Source organism: Oculina patagonica, chromosome 11, assembly GCF_052425735.1.
Source record: "Oculina patagonica isolate OP01 chromosome 11, crgOcupat, whole genome shotgun sequence".
Taxonomy (NCBI): Eukaryota; Metazoa; Cnidaria; class Anthozoa; order Scleractinia; family Oculinidae; genus Oculina; species Oculina patagonica.
The window spans coordinates 12351264-12366263 of record NC_135768.1 but is presented as its reverse complement, the minus strand read 5'-3'; the positions used below and the strand labels follow the sequence as shown (position 1 = coordinate 12366263).

The 15000-nt window shown below is 37.9% G+C and overlaps 1 protein-coding gene across 2 annotated transcripts in view; it reads left to right on the top strand.

Annotated features, from left to right (window-relative positions):
- Positions 1-15000, top strand: part of LOC144630322 (uncharacterized) — a 66449-nt gene that overhangs the window by 16552 nt on the left and 34897 nt on the right. The window contains exons 1-6 of one of the 2 annotated variants that reach the window (XM_078488669.1): positions 4096-4491; positions 11742-11827; positions 12017-12257; positions 13293-13421; positions 13958-14064; positions 14818-14904. In XM_078488669.1, the coding sequence (XP_078344795.1) occupies positions 4193-4491; positions 11742-11827; positions 12017-12257; positions 13293-13421; positions 13958-14064; positions 14818-14904 (949 nt within the window). In that variant the 5' untranslated portion in view covers positions 4096-4192. Of the gene's footprint in view, positions 1-4095; positions 4492-11741; positions 11828-12016; positions 12258-13292; positions 13422-13957; positions 14065-14817; positions 14905-15000 lie in introns of those variants that run through there. The other variant, XM_078488670.1, reaches the window with a different exon arrangement.

Sequence of the window (15000 nt, the reverse complement as noted above, 5' to 3'; positions counted from 1 at the left end):
GGGAGAAAGTCGGGATTTTTCTTTTTCTTTTTTCACGGTTGACATTTAACAACCAAAAAATAGTAAATCATTTCAGAATCATTGGAGTTATTTTAAAGGTCAAATGAACAGAAATTTCAAAATGCCATTTTAATCAACCAAATGCTAAAACTATCCATTGGCTCCATTATTGAGAAAAATTAAGAAACATTTTTGCTTTCCGAGCCATAAAGCGTGAATAACAGCAAAAAATACGAAGATTTCCGAAGGCTTCACGAAAACGTTTTTGAATGACTGCGCACTAAAATGGAAGGAATGGAACGAGTTTTTGACGTCATAATTGGTGTTTTTGAAGACGACCGCAGACCGATTCCACAGACCGCACTGACGGCAACGTCAACGACAACGTCTGGTAGAAAATGAATTTATATTTTACTTGAGAATCTCGCAACTTTCCGGACGTATTCTGCTTATTTATTGCTTAAAAAAGCTAGCTCCCGCTGAATATTTAAAGAGAGCGTTTTACCCCAAATAGGAAAACCGAATATTAGCCGTCGTGGCTGATAATGTCCAAAATACGCAGAATTTCGTCATTTCATGTTGTTGTTTGGCAGAGGACGGCTTTGAAGTGTACCAAGATTCAAAACGCACGTGCATAGTTAAAGCACTTGCAAATAATTCTGCTCATTAACGTAAAATGCTAATGAAAGAACAATAGAGATTCCTGATTTGTTTTCATACCAGCGTGCATTCTACCTATGTCTCACATGTTTACGCAAAACGACAGCAACCAAAACTTAAAGCTATTTTTGAGCTTTAGCTATTTTATTTTAAAAAATGTGCGTCTCTGAACAACAACGAACAATCAATCAATTGAAAAACGGCCAAACAGAACGAAATAACTGCTTGAAATTCACTAAACACATTTATTTAAATTCTAACCGTGCGGCCTGCGGAATCGGTCTGCGGTCGTCTTCAAAAACACCAATTATGACGTCACAAGTTTTTATTTCCGACAATTTTTCCAAACGCTCTACGATTATGAAGGACTAGAAAAAGCATTTTTCAACTTGCTATATCTCTGCGATGCAATGTCCGATTACTTTGAAACTTCGGGATATGTTTATTTGGCTCTTAATAAACACGTGGACAAAAAATTAAAAAAATCGAAATTTCTGTTCATTTGACCTTTAATTATTATAATTTGCAAGCCTCACTTTTACCAGACTGGTCACCGTTATCACTGTTTGTTGTTTTGATGTCCGGCAACCTTCAATGGAGCAAAAAAATGCAAATAGCTATTGTGTTTTGTGCACGGTGAAGACCAAAGCATGCGAACTAAAAAAGAACTTTGTGAGTGAACGCTGTTCACTTAGTTTTCGGAAACAGTTTGTTCGACAAACAACCGATTGAATAAGAATATTCGCTTATCGATTATGTCGACAGCGAGTTCTGCTGATTCAGCCAATTATATCCTTCTGTATCATTCAATTCAGTTTTGGTCTCCATCACCTAAAAAATTACATAAGGCAAACATCTGCGTCACGTCACAGAAACGACCGATTTCTGTGAAAGAAACTCCGAGGTCCACTGTAGAGACAGAAATTGGCCCAAAGTGTAACCTTGACAACCGAAGGTTATCCAGATTCAGGGAGGGGGGGGGGGGGGAGAATCTTTGTTACACGACTGAAAAAGGGGTCATAGCGGTGCCGGGCAACCGAATGTGCGCAGTAGCTATCGAATGGTTGCTAAGGGCACAGTGAATAGCTTGACAAAGTCATTGTCTAGTTCGCATGTCTTGATCTTGACCGACCGGTGCGAGTCTATTGATATAGACTCGCACCGTTTCCAGGCACTGCTATGTCTCCAAAGAAAAGTGCCGACTTTCTCCCCCCCCCCCCTGTCCAGATTTTATCTTTCGTCATAAATTCTCACTCTTGGTCGATGGCCCAAGCCAGTGCGGAAAGACATTTTTCGTGAACATATTCTAACGAAAAATCGTATTCTCTACGAGACCAAGAAACAGAGGCGCATTTTATGGTTTTATAGTCAAGGGCAAGATAGTTACGAAGCCAAGAAGACGAAACTAGGAAAAGAGATTCAGTTTTTCCGCGGGCTTCCAAAGTTTGAAGACGATCTCCGAAAAATTGACCCAAAATATAACAACATTCAACACCGTATATTAGCGAGCGTATTCGAACGCATTTTGACACAGGCAGACCACCCTATGTGTTTGTGGTTAATAATTGTTCACATAAGACGGACAAAAGAAACACGGTATGTTGCAAATCATTGAGAGTTGTGAATAAAGCCCTGAAAATTACATTTCAAAATGGATCTTGTTCTAAGTATTTCAATAAAGGTGAATTAAATGTTAATCAACTCGTGTGTGGTGTTTTTTTTCGCGCTCCTGTTGTCCTATGTTACGTTCGTACGAAGGCCGGTAAGAGGAGAACGTAAAATAGGACAAAAACGCTTAATACGGCTTAATCCCTGGTGCTAACCAAAAGGATCGCGGCCTCTGGGACGAGAATGGGCGCCATACCGCGGAGTCAACCTCGTACCCAGAGTCAGCGATCGGGAAACGTGCGACCCTGGAAAGTTCTGATTGGAAGTCCGAAAATATCGGACTTCCGGTTAAATAACCATGCCAAGCTTTCACAAACATGATCCAACAATCCAATGATCTTGGTGTTTTAGTTACGCTCGTTTCGTCAAGCTTGCGTCAAGCTTGCGCAGTAAGGAACGAAGACTCGAGGTACGAGATTGACCGCGGAGTTTGATTGTGTTTGCTTCTGTGCTGAATTGTTGTCTTAAAGATGAGAACCATCAAACAAACAAATAGGCAATTCCTCAGTCTTTACAACCACTTACAAACAAGGTGGGGGTAAGGGAGGCCTAAGGAGGAGAAGGGGGTACTCCCCTGAATCGGTGTGCTGTCCAATTCTCGAAACTTTTGCTCTATTTTAGATTAAATTAAATGTTTTCTTTATTTCAGATCTGATCTCTTTTATAGTCATATGTAAAGGACCTAAATCCGATCCCTTGAAGTGTTTTTGAATTGTGTTTTTTCAAATCAAATGCATTTTCGAACCTTTTCTCTTGCACTTCATTCCAATGATCTAAATCAGTTGATTCTTTTAATGTTAGCTCTGAGAATATGGTGGTACATCAAGACTTCCCCTAGTTGATGATTTTCTATATTCTCATCACCTGTCTAGTTGACAGTGTATTGATAACGTATATGGAGAAATTACATATCAACCACTCCTGGGAGTAAATAGTGTTACAATATATAACATAATCGTACGCAAAAATATCAGTTTGAATATAAATCATTACAATAAGACTAAAACGTTACACTATGAACACAATTTGGGCAACGTCGTAATCATTTGCTTTACACAAATGATAGTAAACATATACCTCTAAAATGGAGACTAAAAAACACTGTGAATTTGTTGATAGTCAAAATTGTTAAGCTATAGCGACCAAATGAATGACGTTCAGGTCACATGAAAGACCCCCCATGAAAGGGCTCGATTCTTCGTTTTTAATTTCGAAAGTAATACACGATGAAATCATGGAACCTTTGTTTCTATTGCAATAAGCGATTGGTCGAATGTTGATTGGATTTATTGAGCAAACGTGTATAGCGTATCCAGATTCCGGCCCTACGTCTGTTGTTACAGGGATAGAAACCACCTTATCTGATTCAACGTAGCTACAAATCATGTTTCTGGCCATGAAAATTGAAACAAAGAATCGAAACCTCTCCCGATTTTTGATGCGTTATTCCAAGTCGATAAACTGCAGTCGTTTTGAGTGGAAACATCACACATCCCAAACTTATGGTAATAAATCGTTTTGTTGCCTTGACACGTACATATTTCGTAGAAAATACTGGCCCTTACGTTAAGAATGTTGTAAAATTCAATTCCTATTGTCCACGGCGAGAGCGTTATATCAGATAAAAATGAGGGATGAAGGGGAAAACTGTAATCACAAGTTGGCTCGAGCCAACTTTCTGTTATTTTACTTTTAATTCTGCCTTTTCGTATTTAAACGCTTTAAAACTAGCAGGTACCTCTAAATAATTAATAGGAATCACTGGGCTCGATTTTGAAGGCAAATCCTTTAACGAGCCACCCGCATTATGTAGAGAAACGTCCAAATTGTGAGCATTTTACACAGCTAACCTATCGGAAATATTATGTCGGAAAATAGCCCGCAAGCGTTAGAAGCTCAAGCAAAGAAAGAACGAGATGACACACAACTTCGTTTGTCGCTCTTCGTTTGCGCAGTTGTTGCAATAACGTGGTTTCTTGGAGCGTTCGGATTTTCGTTTGTGTGGACCCTTTTTATTATACCGTTAATTTTTACGGTGTGGTACCGCAAGAATTGCCGCATTATAGATGATCGTGTAAGGGAAGCAGAAATCCAGGTACATCGGAGAAAGGCCTTGAGAGACGAAGAAACGGCGGAATGGCTTAACTTTGTATTAAATCGATGGTAAATATGATTTACTTATTTACTTATTGTTAAAGCATACGATGTTGCAAGTGTAATTATGTTTCCTCCGCAGAAAGTGACTTTTCCTGTGGAGAAAATCACTTTATTACATACAAAAATACGTTTAGTTGATGACAATATTTATGTTGCAGTATTCTGAAAGCCGCTTTTTTTGTTTGGGTGGATAAAACAGGTCTCTTGTAATGTCATTGTCCAGGCAACCTTTCTAGCAAAGCCTGAAACGCCGAAACCAATAAGCTGCAAAAGCGTTTGTCGGCGAAAACCTCACGTCGTAGGAAAGTAACATACATTTGCAACATTAGGCTCCGTTAAATTCATTGTTTTACTAACATTGTTTTATTTTAAAACAAGGGGCTGGTCATTTGCTGCTAAACAACCTAAGCAGCTTAAAATTATTTCTATTAAATAAACACACTGCAAATTCTTAAACACTTGAGGAATTTTCAAATCAAAATTTTTGTGTGTACATCAGTTCTTCATTTTGTGTTTTTTAGTACTACATCTAGGTACAAATTTTTGTACTTTTGCGCAGGAACGCTTCCAAATAAACAACGCAAAACATATAGTGGGAACTTTTACATTATTGATAAACTGACGAGACTTTTGCCAAACAGGTCTCCTATAAACAGGTTGTTTTATACTCCAATATTTCATTCGTTAAGTTCTGTTGAAATCCTTCATTTTTAAGGTACAGATTAATCGCTCTTGTTTTGAATTGTTTTTTTTTGCGTTATCGTAGATTAAGTCTGTTGCGAATCCACCAAAAACAAGAAAATGAAATGCAACAGTTGGATAACAAATTGTTTAAGCTATTCCTGAAGGCTAAAGTGACCGTTTTTAAAACTGTTCAATTCTAAGCAGCTTGAAGAATATCACAAAATATGTCTTTTTTCAAACTTTTAGTTCAGTGGTATTTGTATTTAGCGAGATATAAGCAACTGAAGTTTCGTCTCCAAGGCAAATTTTGCGGGAAATTGCCACAACAAACGGCTCAAATTGTAATATTGCGGTCTACTAAAATATTCCCCACGGCAGGCGATTTTGACAGTTCAGGATCTCCAGTTTCAACTGCGAAACCCGGGGGGGGGGGGGGGTACTCCATATAATGGCCTATACGGGGAGGCTCCGCCCGAAAGGGGTACCTTTTTCAGGCTTCAGGTATATAAAAGGGTAGGAATTTCACAAGTTTAGGTATATGAAAGGGTATGTAAATCCGTCATTTAGGTTTTAAAAAGGGCCTTGAATTAAAATATTTCGAACAGACGCACTTTATGGCTGTATTATTTTAATTTATAAAGCGCAACATAAAAATGACAAGAAAACGTCCTGTTCTAAGACTATGCCATGTCTTTTAGGTATATGAAAGGGGTACCTTTTTTCAGTAAAAGGTATACGAAAGGGGTACAATTTCTGTGAAAATGGTATATAAAAGGGTAAGGGGTAAGAGCTTGGGGCGGAGCCTCCCCGTATAAAACTTTTTTGAGTGCCCCCCCCCCCCCCGGGCTGCGAAATAATTACATCGGCAGACTTTTCGCTTATTGCGCGTCTTATTCCGCTGATTTAAATGGAAGATTACAAGTTACATTTCTCTTATTAAATACCATAGTTTTTTCGGCGGTAGAAGTGTTCTGAAATGGAAGTTTGGCACGAAGACGGAGCAATGCAAGCGTCGCTACGTGACATCAAAATACCAGCCATTGTCTGAAGTTATCGAATTCAACTTCTTCTTACAGAACGCCGAAATTGTAATCTTGTCCATTGCAAATTACACTCATAGTTCACAAATATTTGTGGAAGCTTCATTCCATCATTTAAAGCCATAATTCCTTTGTATTTCGAAGAATAACTCTGATATTTGCAACGCGAATAAAATATATCTGTCAACCATGCGCTCCAGGACATCGGTTGCCAAGGAAAGGTGTCATTGTTTACGCTCGCACTCCTGATTGGTTTCGCGGGAAAATGGACTCTCTTTATAAGGAAAGAAAGACCTTATGTAGAGCAAATTTTTGTTATTTACCGCTGGAATTATACATTGCTGGCTCGGTAAACATGGCGGCAAGACAAAACTCACGCAAGAATCGATCGGGGAAGAAGTTGCGAAAAAATATGGCGTATTTTGAACAATTTCGAGGCTTGCGACACAAACATGCATTCATTCTAGATAGAATAGCTCTGATTTATTCTTCTGCTACTAAACTCGGCAGGCTTCAAATACGTGGAATAAGGAAACTTTTCACCGCAGTCCGCACTCGGGAACGCAATAGCGATCAAGAGACAACATCTCAAATTTCATGAAGGTATTCTTTTAATTTTTTTTGGTAAAAATACTTCAAACCAAAGTTATAATGCGGACAGCGGTGAAAAGTTGAGTTTTTTTGTATGTTTACTGTGTGCAAAACCTTGGGAGGATATAAAAAAATTCCTGTTCACATTTTATCAAATTTGTAAAATTTAGTGGATGCAATCGCCCCCTTAAATTCCTTACATTTCAAACATTCTTTAGATTTTTCTAAAATTCATAATTCACTATATTTTTGGAATCTATAAAAAATAGTGAATCTGTGGCATTAAAATGACTTCAGTCTCTTAAATATTGATATTCAAACAGTGCTTGTAAATATATACAAACGATTGCTCCATTCGGAGAGTGTAGTGTTTGAAATACATGTAGCAACTAAAATTGACACCTCTATAAAGCCGAAGCGGTTATCGTTTAGACCATAAATAAATGCAACACAACATTGTCATCCCTTGGACACGACGATAAGCATTACGTTTTACTTATCACATTGCATTACTGTTGATGAAAATGAAATTTACATCGTCATTTATTTTGCAATGTAGTGATTTCAGTTTAATTTTCGTTATAATCGCAATATGCGAAGTTTTCACTTATTTCCCTCCTCCGGCCATTTGACATTTGACCGCTTATAAACTCATGCTGACTACAGACCGTCCGAAAATCCAAAAGCAAAACAATGTAACGGACAAGAAATCACAATGAAAATCGAAAAGAAAGGCAATACAATAACTATTTCTGTGCAGTTGAATAACGATAGTTCACAAACCTCTCAAAGTAGACTTGGAAATTTTCGACCCTTAAATCCTTCCAACTGACGAAACCAAACCGAAATAACCGTTCGTTAGTTCACAGTGAAGCCACAGTTTCCACGTTAAAAAACAGAAAACCACGGTAAATGTCGTAAATGTTTTGCTTTTTTCAACAGATGGTATCAGCAGTGAAAGTATTGGTTTTTTTTATCACTGCAAAGATTTCACACGGCACTCGGTCTCGTGCTCTTGTTTTAATGTCTCACGGTTTGAAAAGTTTCTTCTTAGGAAATATTCCGCTCTGAAACAAAATTTCCATTCATGGAAGGAAATACTTCAGAAAATTTAATGTTCAATTTGCGTGACGGATTGTCGGTGTCGGGAAAAGGTCATGTTGCTTAAAATTTAGAAACTTTCGCTTTCATGCTTGACAAATCAAAGAAACTTTACTTACCAACTCGAAGTTTTTGCTGTTTCTTTAGAGGCAAAAGACAAGAAATTCTTGCAATTTATACCTGGAAACGAGAAGATTTTAATCTTGCATATAATTACATGCGATCTTTTGAAAGTATCCCGAGGATTTTGTGACACTGCGGCTGCAACGCTGCGGCTGCAACGCATGCTATTTGAAAGCCGATCTTTTGAAATGAATGGCACGCTTGTTCTACTTCAGTTAGCATTACTCCACACCTAGCGATATCCCGGTAGCACTTCCACCTCACCCACAACCACAGCATAAGTGTGGTTCAAACACTACACTAAAAATGAAGAAAATAGCCTCTAGGAATACCTTAAATATGTGCGATCATTTATTTTACTTGTGCATCCAATTATCATCTTAGGTTTTCAGGTGTATTTAAAAGCGCAGTCGATTTTGACATATTTAAGCACCGTTGGAAAACCGTCAGAATTGTTGCAAGATAGTATAATCAGCGTTAAACTTAGAAAGAATACAAATACAATTTAAAGCGTTTTAAATAACGAATATAGCTCGGATAAAACGAAAGCCTATAGACCTTGTTAGAAAAGATCGAGAGAATAGATACAATCGCATTAGAAGACTATCGAGAGAACGCGAGAAAACTATAAAGATAATGAAGAGAAGAAAACCTGAAATAGTTTATGTAATAACGGACATCAAATCACGAACATGTGGGTTAAGTTTGTTGTTGGTTCTCGTCCTTGCTCCGAGGTTTTTTCACCGGGTTCTTTGGTTTTCCTCCCTTCACAAAAAACAGCACACCAATTTTGATCGAGAATACTATGAGGGGTTATCCCCGCCATAATTGTTTTTTCATTTTAAGGTAGTGTTCTTCTTTTTATTGTAGCAACTGTCATTTCGCTTTAGTCGTTTCTCTTCCGCGAAAGGCACATTTTGTGAAATTATGCATCAAGTTCCATCAAATATGGTTATGCCGAATTAAGAATGCACCCATGGATGCTCAATTTGAGCAGAATTCAGGAAGCCAAATTCGACAGAATTTGGTCACTCGAATTTTGCGAAATTAATTCAACTTACTGAGCCCTCAAACATACTTGTCAGCGGTTTTGCTTAAAAAAGAAAAAGGAGCGGTCACTCAGCAAAAACGTGACCGCCACGACGGTAGATTGTGGTGAAGTGCGCAAATGCCTTCGTACTCATCTTATTGATGTAGTGAGATTTTTAACATTACTGTCGTGAATTGTAATAAACGTCGTGAGTTGTAATACCTGTCGTAAATTGTAATAACAGTTGTCGTGAATTGTAATGCCTGTCGTAAATTGTAATAACAATTGTCGTGATTTGTAATAACGCACCTATCGCAAATTGTAATAACACATTGCCGTATTTTGTAATACTCCGAGCTGTCGTAAATTGTAATAACACATTGTCGTGTTTTGTAATAATCCTTTAATATGAGAATTAGCAATCATACAGAAATCTGGTTTTCGTTTTCTATAACTGGGGAAAAACAGTTAAAGATTTCGTGGTGTAAATTTATTCCTGCTTTGTATCGTCATGAGAGTTATTCAACATTATTAGCTAACTACTCACCAGAACTGCGACAAATTTGCAGGAAAGCACGTTGTAAGGGAACGTGAAGTTACATTTGTTATTCCTCTAGTCGGTTTTTAACAAGTCATTGGTCTTCATTTTTGTGAGGGAAAAACGATCTAAACATATTTTCAGGATATTTAGCTTGTCTTATAAGTGCTGAGCCACTCCACCCTTTATCTCCCTTCGGTGTCGTCTGACCGACTTAAATTTTCACGTTAAAAAAAGAAAACGAGCTATGGGGAAGATAATGACGTAGTCAAACACAACCGATTAACGGCATTTCTTAACACTCAATAACAGTAATGGCGGTTCTTCTTTCTTTTCTCCGTGTTTTCGTTTGATTTTTACAACCACATCGACCTTGTCTTCCTCAATATTTATTGCCGTCATATTGATTTTGTTTTCAGGCTCCACGGCAATGATGTTGTGGTATCAGACCACCCATTGTAATTCCGAACTCCTCCTATTTTCACTGACAGTGATGTTCAATTAAATAATTTTGTTTGGATGGCTTTTTTATTTTATTTTGGCTGAAAGAATTGTCCGGTGAATATCCCTTTTAATAATATCATCGGCGGAGAAAGGTTGAAGCCAGATAACTAAAAATAAATGTTAAAAAGGTAAAAACTAAGAAACAGCGAAGTTAACCTTTCACACTCCGTGCCAACACTCCTGAGAGTGAGGGGCTGGGCAATGCAATTAAGTACTAATAAGGTACCATTTCTACCCTTTTATTTAGAAAAAAAAAACAGCTGTGAACGTGAATTTTGTTTTGTATTTTCTTTCTTTTATCAAAATAATGCACATTTTTTGAAAAAAAAAAAAAAAAAAAAAAAATTGCCGGAGCCTCTCACTAATTCCCTTCGATGTACGTCGCCAGAGTTTAGGGGGGTCCTTCTTCGACTGGCACTAGTTACGAGCGCGAAGTATTATGTTTTCAATGTAGTTTTTCTCGGTCCAACAAATTCGCCATAAAGCATTACCAAACGATCACAAATGGCCTGCCAGGCTGTCATTAGAAACTGCTCTAGATATGAAGTTAAGAATAGAGTGTGATAATACTGCTTATTACAAAACACGACAATGTGTTATTACAATTTACGACAGCTCGGAGTATTACAAAATACGGCAATGTGTTATTACAATTTGCGATAGGTGCGTTATTACAAATCACGACAATTGTTATTACAATTTACGACAGGCATTACAATTCACGCAACTGTTATTACAATTTACGACAGGTATTACAATTCACGACGTTTATTACAATTCACGACAGTAATGCTAAAAATCTCACTACATCAATAAGATGAGTACGAAGGCATTTGCGCACTTCACCACAATCTACCGTCGTGGCGGTCACGTTTTTGCTGAGTGACCGCTCCTTTTTCTTTTTTAAGCAAAACCGCTGACAAGTATGTTTGAGGGCTCAGTAAGTTGAATTAATTTCGCAAAATTCGAGTGACCAAATTCTGTCGAATTTGGCTTCCTGAATTCTGCTCAAATTGAGCATCCATGGGTGCATTCTTAATTCGGCATAACCATATTTGATGGAACTTGATGCATAATTTCACAAAATGTGCCTTTCGCGGAAGAGAAACGACTAAAGCGAAATGACAGTTGCTACAATAAAAAGAAGAACACTACCTTAAAATGAAAAAACAATTATGGCGGGGATAACCCCTCATAGAATACATGACCACACAAGCTTCTAGCTTTAAACTTAACTGTGTCTAAATAAAGGTAATTTATTTATTTATGTTTTACATGGAAATGAACACAAATTAAGACTGGTTTTCGCTGGGCACGCACAAGCGTAAGTATAAGCGAATAAGTGGAACTGAACACACGCATTCTGTTTTGGTGTGCTCATGCTTATGCTTATTAGTGAGGACAGCAAAAGACGAACTAGTGTTTTGGTCTGCTTATGCTTATACTTGGGTTAATGCCCAGTGTAAAAACAGCCTTTAGAAACGAGTCGACGTAAAGAGTTGCAAACAGCATTTTATGGAGTTAAGTTTTTAAAGAGGTTGTTTTCATAGTTTTCCGTCGAGTTATTTATACTGAGCGCTTAAGAGCGCTTTAGATTAGCGCTTTAAATTAGATTTTGTTCAATGTAGTTTTTCATTTTTTTAAGGTGGAATTTCAGCGAAGTTTCCCTTTGCAATCTTGTCCGCTCGAGTCTTAATCCCGTTCTGGATTACAGCAAACCATCGTTTATAGGTAAGACATAAATAGTACTCTCACAGATAAAGCGGCGCATTTTTCACTGATCGAGGAATGAATCAAGCGCAAAAAGAGAGGTTTATTTTCTCGGCTAAAAATTAGCATCCCCAGGTTTACGAAGACCTTCTATTTGCCCTTGTCCTATTCCTGTAACATTTTGGTGTTGTTATTATTTGTTCCTTGCAGAGGCTATGGAGCTGACAGAATTCAGTTTTGGAAAGAAGACACCATTTCTGAAATACGTGAAAGTGTTTGAGAACATTGACGAGAATGAGTCGCCCAATATCCCCGCCTCGGAATCGAACGCTTTTAACCCGCCGACTGACATGGCAACGAGGCAGAGGCATCTGTTAGTTCTTGTCATGGATCTGTGTTTACACGCCCCTGATAGTAAAATCGCCATCAAAGTTAGATTAGGTGGCAAAATGTAAGTGTGAACTTAATTTAGTCTCTGGCAATTACACGTCATTACGCTGCGACTTGAACTAGGCATTGTTTTCGTTCAATATTGCAATGTTTTGGCGAAACAACTGACTCGCACTGATCAGTGCCTGATGAAGCGTGCCGAGTAGATTAACATGTCACGGACGAAACCAGCGTAAATCAACAAAGTTTCACTAATTAAATGCCGCACTAAAAGGTTCAGATGGTCATTTTTCGCGGCCATGGCGCACACGGGTAAATAAATGAGTTTGATGTAAATAATGTACGATGTTAATAGCTTAATTAATTTTGTAATTCCTAGTCCCTCAATATTTGCAATGTTGTAAATTTCAGACATTTTTTGTAAATTTCATTGTATTTCGCCATTACGGCGGTATTATGATTTTTAATAAACCATTATTATTATTATTATTATTATTATTATTATTATTTTTTTGTTGTTTTATTATTATTATTATTATTATTATTATTATTATTATTATTATTATTATTATAAGTTGCGTTCCATCTAAGGTTCTGTTACATGGGACAGCTCGCAACAACGATTTTTCGCGCAACAATGTTGGCAACACGTTGCGAATTTTGACTTGGGTTCAAAAACTCCGTCGCAACGTGATGCCGAGCCAAAAGTTGCACGAAAAAATCGTCCCCGGTATCATGCATGTTACTCGGTGTTCGATTTTTCTCGCAACATTGTTGCGCCCCAAAAAAAAACGTTGTTGCAAGTTGTCCTGTGTAACACCAACCTTATAGTCTTTATACGAAACAAGGTTGCGGCAAGGCTGAATCAAATATACCTCGTTTAATTGCGCCAGTTATCTTGATCTCCTCTGGCAACGTTTATTTTCTTTTCACCTATAATTTTTCTTGCTATATAAAAAAAAAACACATCATAAGGATATTGGCTGCCTCGAACTATTTAAGTTAATTCCCCCCCCCCCCCCCCCCATAGAAAGACCACCGCGCCTCTTAGTGTCAACAATCCATTGATCTTTATGTGCCTGGACTTTTTTCTCAGGGTCGGGGCCGATGTCGATGTGAGTATTGAGGACTTGTCGTTATCAGGTCGTGTTCAGATTGTGTTCGAGATGGATCACCTTGTGCCTTTCCCTCACATGAAGAGTGTCTCAATCACTTTCCTTGAAAAGTAAGAATAAATGGCTTCCGAAACTTTCCATTCTTGGAACAAATTGCAGTTAAATCGTGTTGGTCGTATAGACTAAGCACAACTTCATATTGTTAGAAATGACTTTGTCATGGATGAGCTGATGGCGGCTGTCAGAGGCACTCTCACCTCTGACTTAAATTGTAAAGCGTATTTGAAATACCCATGCTTAATACGCTATATAAATGCATTACCGTTGGCTTTAATACTTTGATGCCCACTCGAGCTTTATTTACATAATTTTAACTTCTCAGGTTTCTGTAACATCAAGCGACTAAGAGTATTGTCTGTTTGAGCCTTCCCTATGATGGGATTCTAGTCTGTCCAACCTGTTTCCACCATACCACACCCTGGGTGGAGTAAGAGGAACTGTGCGAGAGTAAAGGGTTTTTTTGTTTTCAAGACTAGACTTCTAACCCTACGCATTAACCATTAGCTCACGTATAGTCGAGTCAATGTTGTCAGTGTGAATTTTGTATTTTTTTAATATCGCATTTGCTTTATTTATCTCTTAACAGACCGGACGTTGATTTTGATGTGCGACTGATGCGCGCCGTTCAAGTGATGGATATTCCTATGCTTAAGGATTTCATTAATGCTCTTGTTATGGACAGTCTGACTTACGGTAAAATGTAATTTTATCCCATCATCGTCAATTTTCCTCCACTTATCGTAATCACGATACTGTTTTGGCGGTTAGAGCGGTCAGGCACCAAAACGTATCTTTCAGGAAAAACTCGGGCCACACCAAGATTGGTTTTCTTTAGGAGTATAGTACATGTTATAGTTAAAATTTTCCGATGAGCATCCCCGTCTCTTTCATATGAGTGTCCCACCCAGGAGAATTTATCCTCTTATCATCTTTCTTAGTACTCCTACTGTGTGTGTGTGTGAGGTCATTACATTTTAATCCCTTCTCATCCATATTTGGCTAGCAAGAAATATTAGTAAAGGATCGAGAGATTTAATGAATGATTTCATTCTTAATATTTCCCTCTTTCCAATCTACCCTCGTTTGAGGGCGCGCTTGAGAGCGAAGGCTAAAGCGGCCTCTATGAAATCAAAAAGCATTTTAATCCGTAAAAGTCATACAAGCCAGCCAGTCAATGAAAGTGGTTAAAAACACACTTAGGTGATAACGTTCCAGTTTTACAGCTACAATTAAGAACACGGTTAACTTTTTCGCAAATCCATCTTTGGAAATGAACCACTGAGTTTTTGGGCTACACGTGCCAAAGCCAAAAAAAGATTATTATTATTATTATTATTATTATTATTATTATTATTATTATTAAACGATTGGACTCTTCTTGGGGATCACAGCAGTTGTTCTAGAGACCGCTATTTGTTTTTTAAAGTTTTTTCTCCTTTACCATAGCACTGGTCGATCCTGGAAGAATTGAGGTTCCTCTTCATGGTGTTGATCCTGATGAACTGCTCAGTGCCGCTAAAAAATCAACTTATGGTGAGTTTGCCACCTCGATGCTCTACAGGCTCTCGTTTCCCGCGTTATTTTCTGTTACTTTGGAAACCAGGTTCGGACTTGTTATTTTGCTCAGAT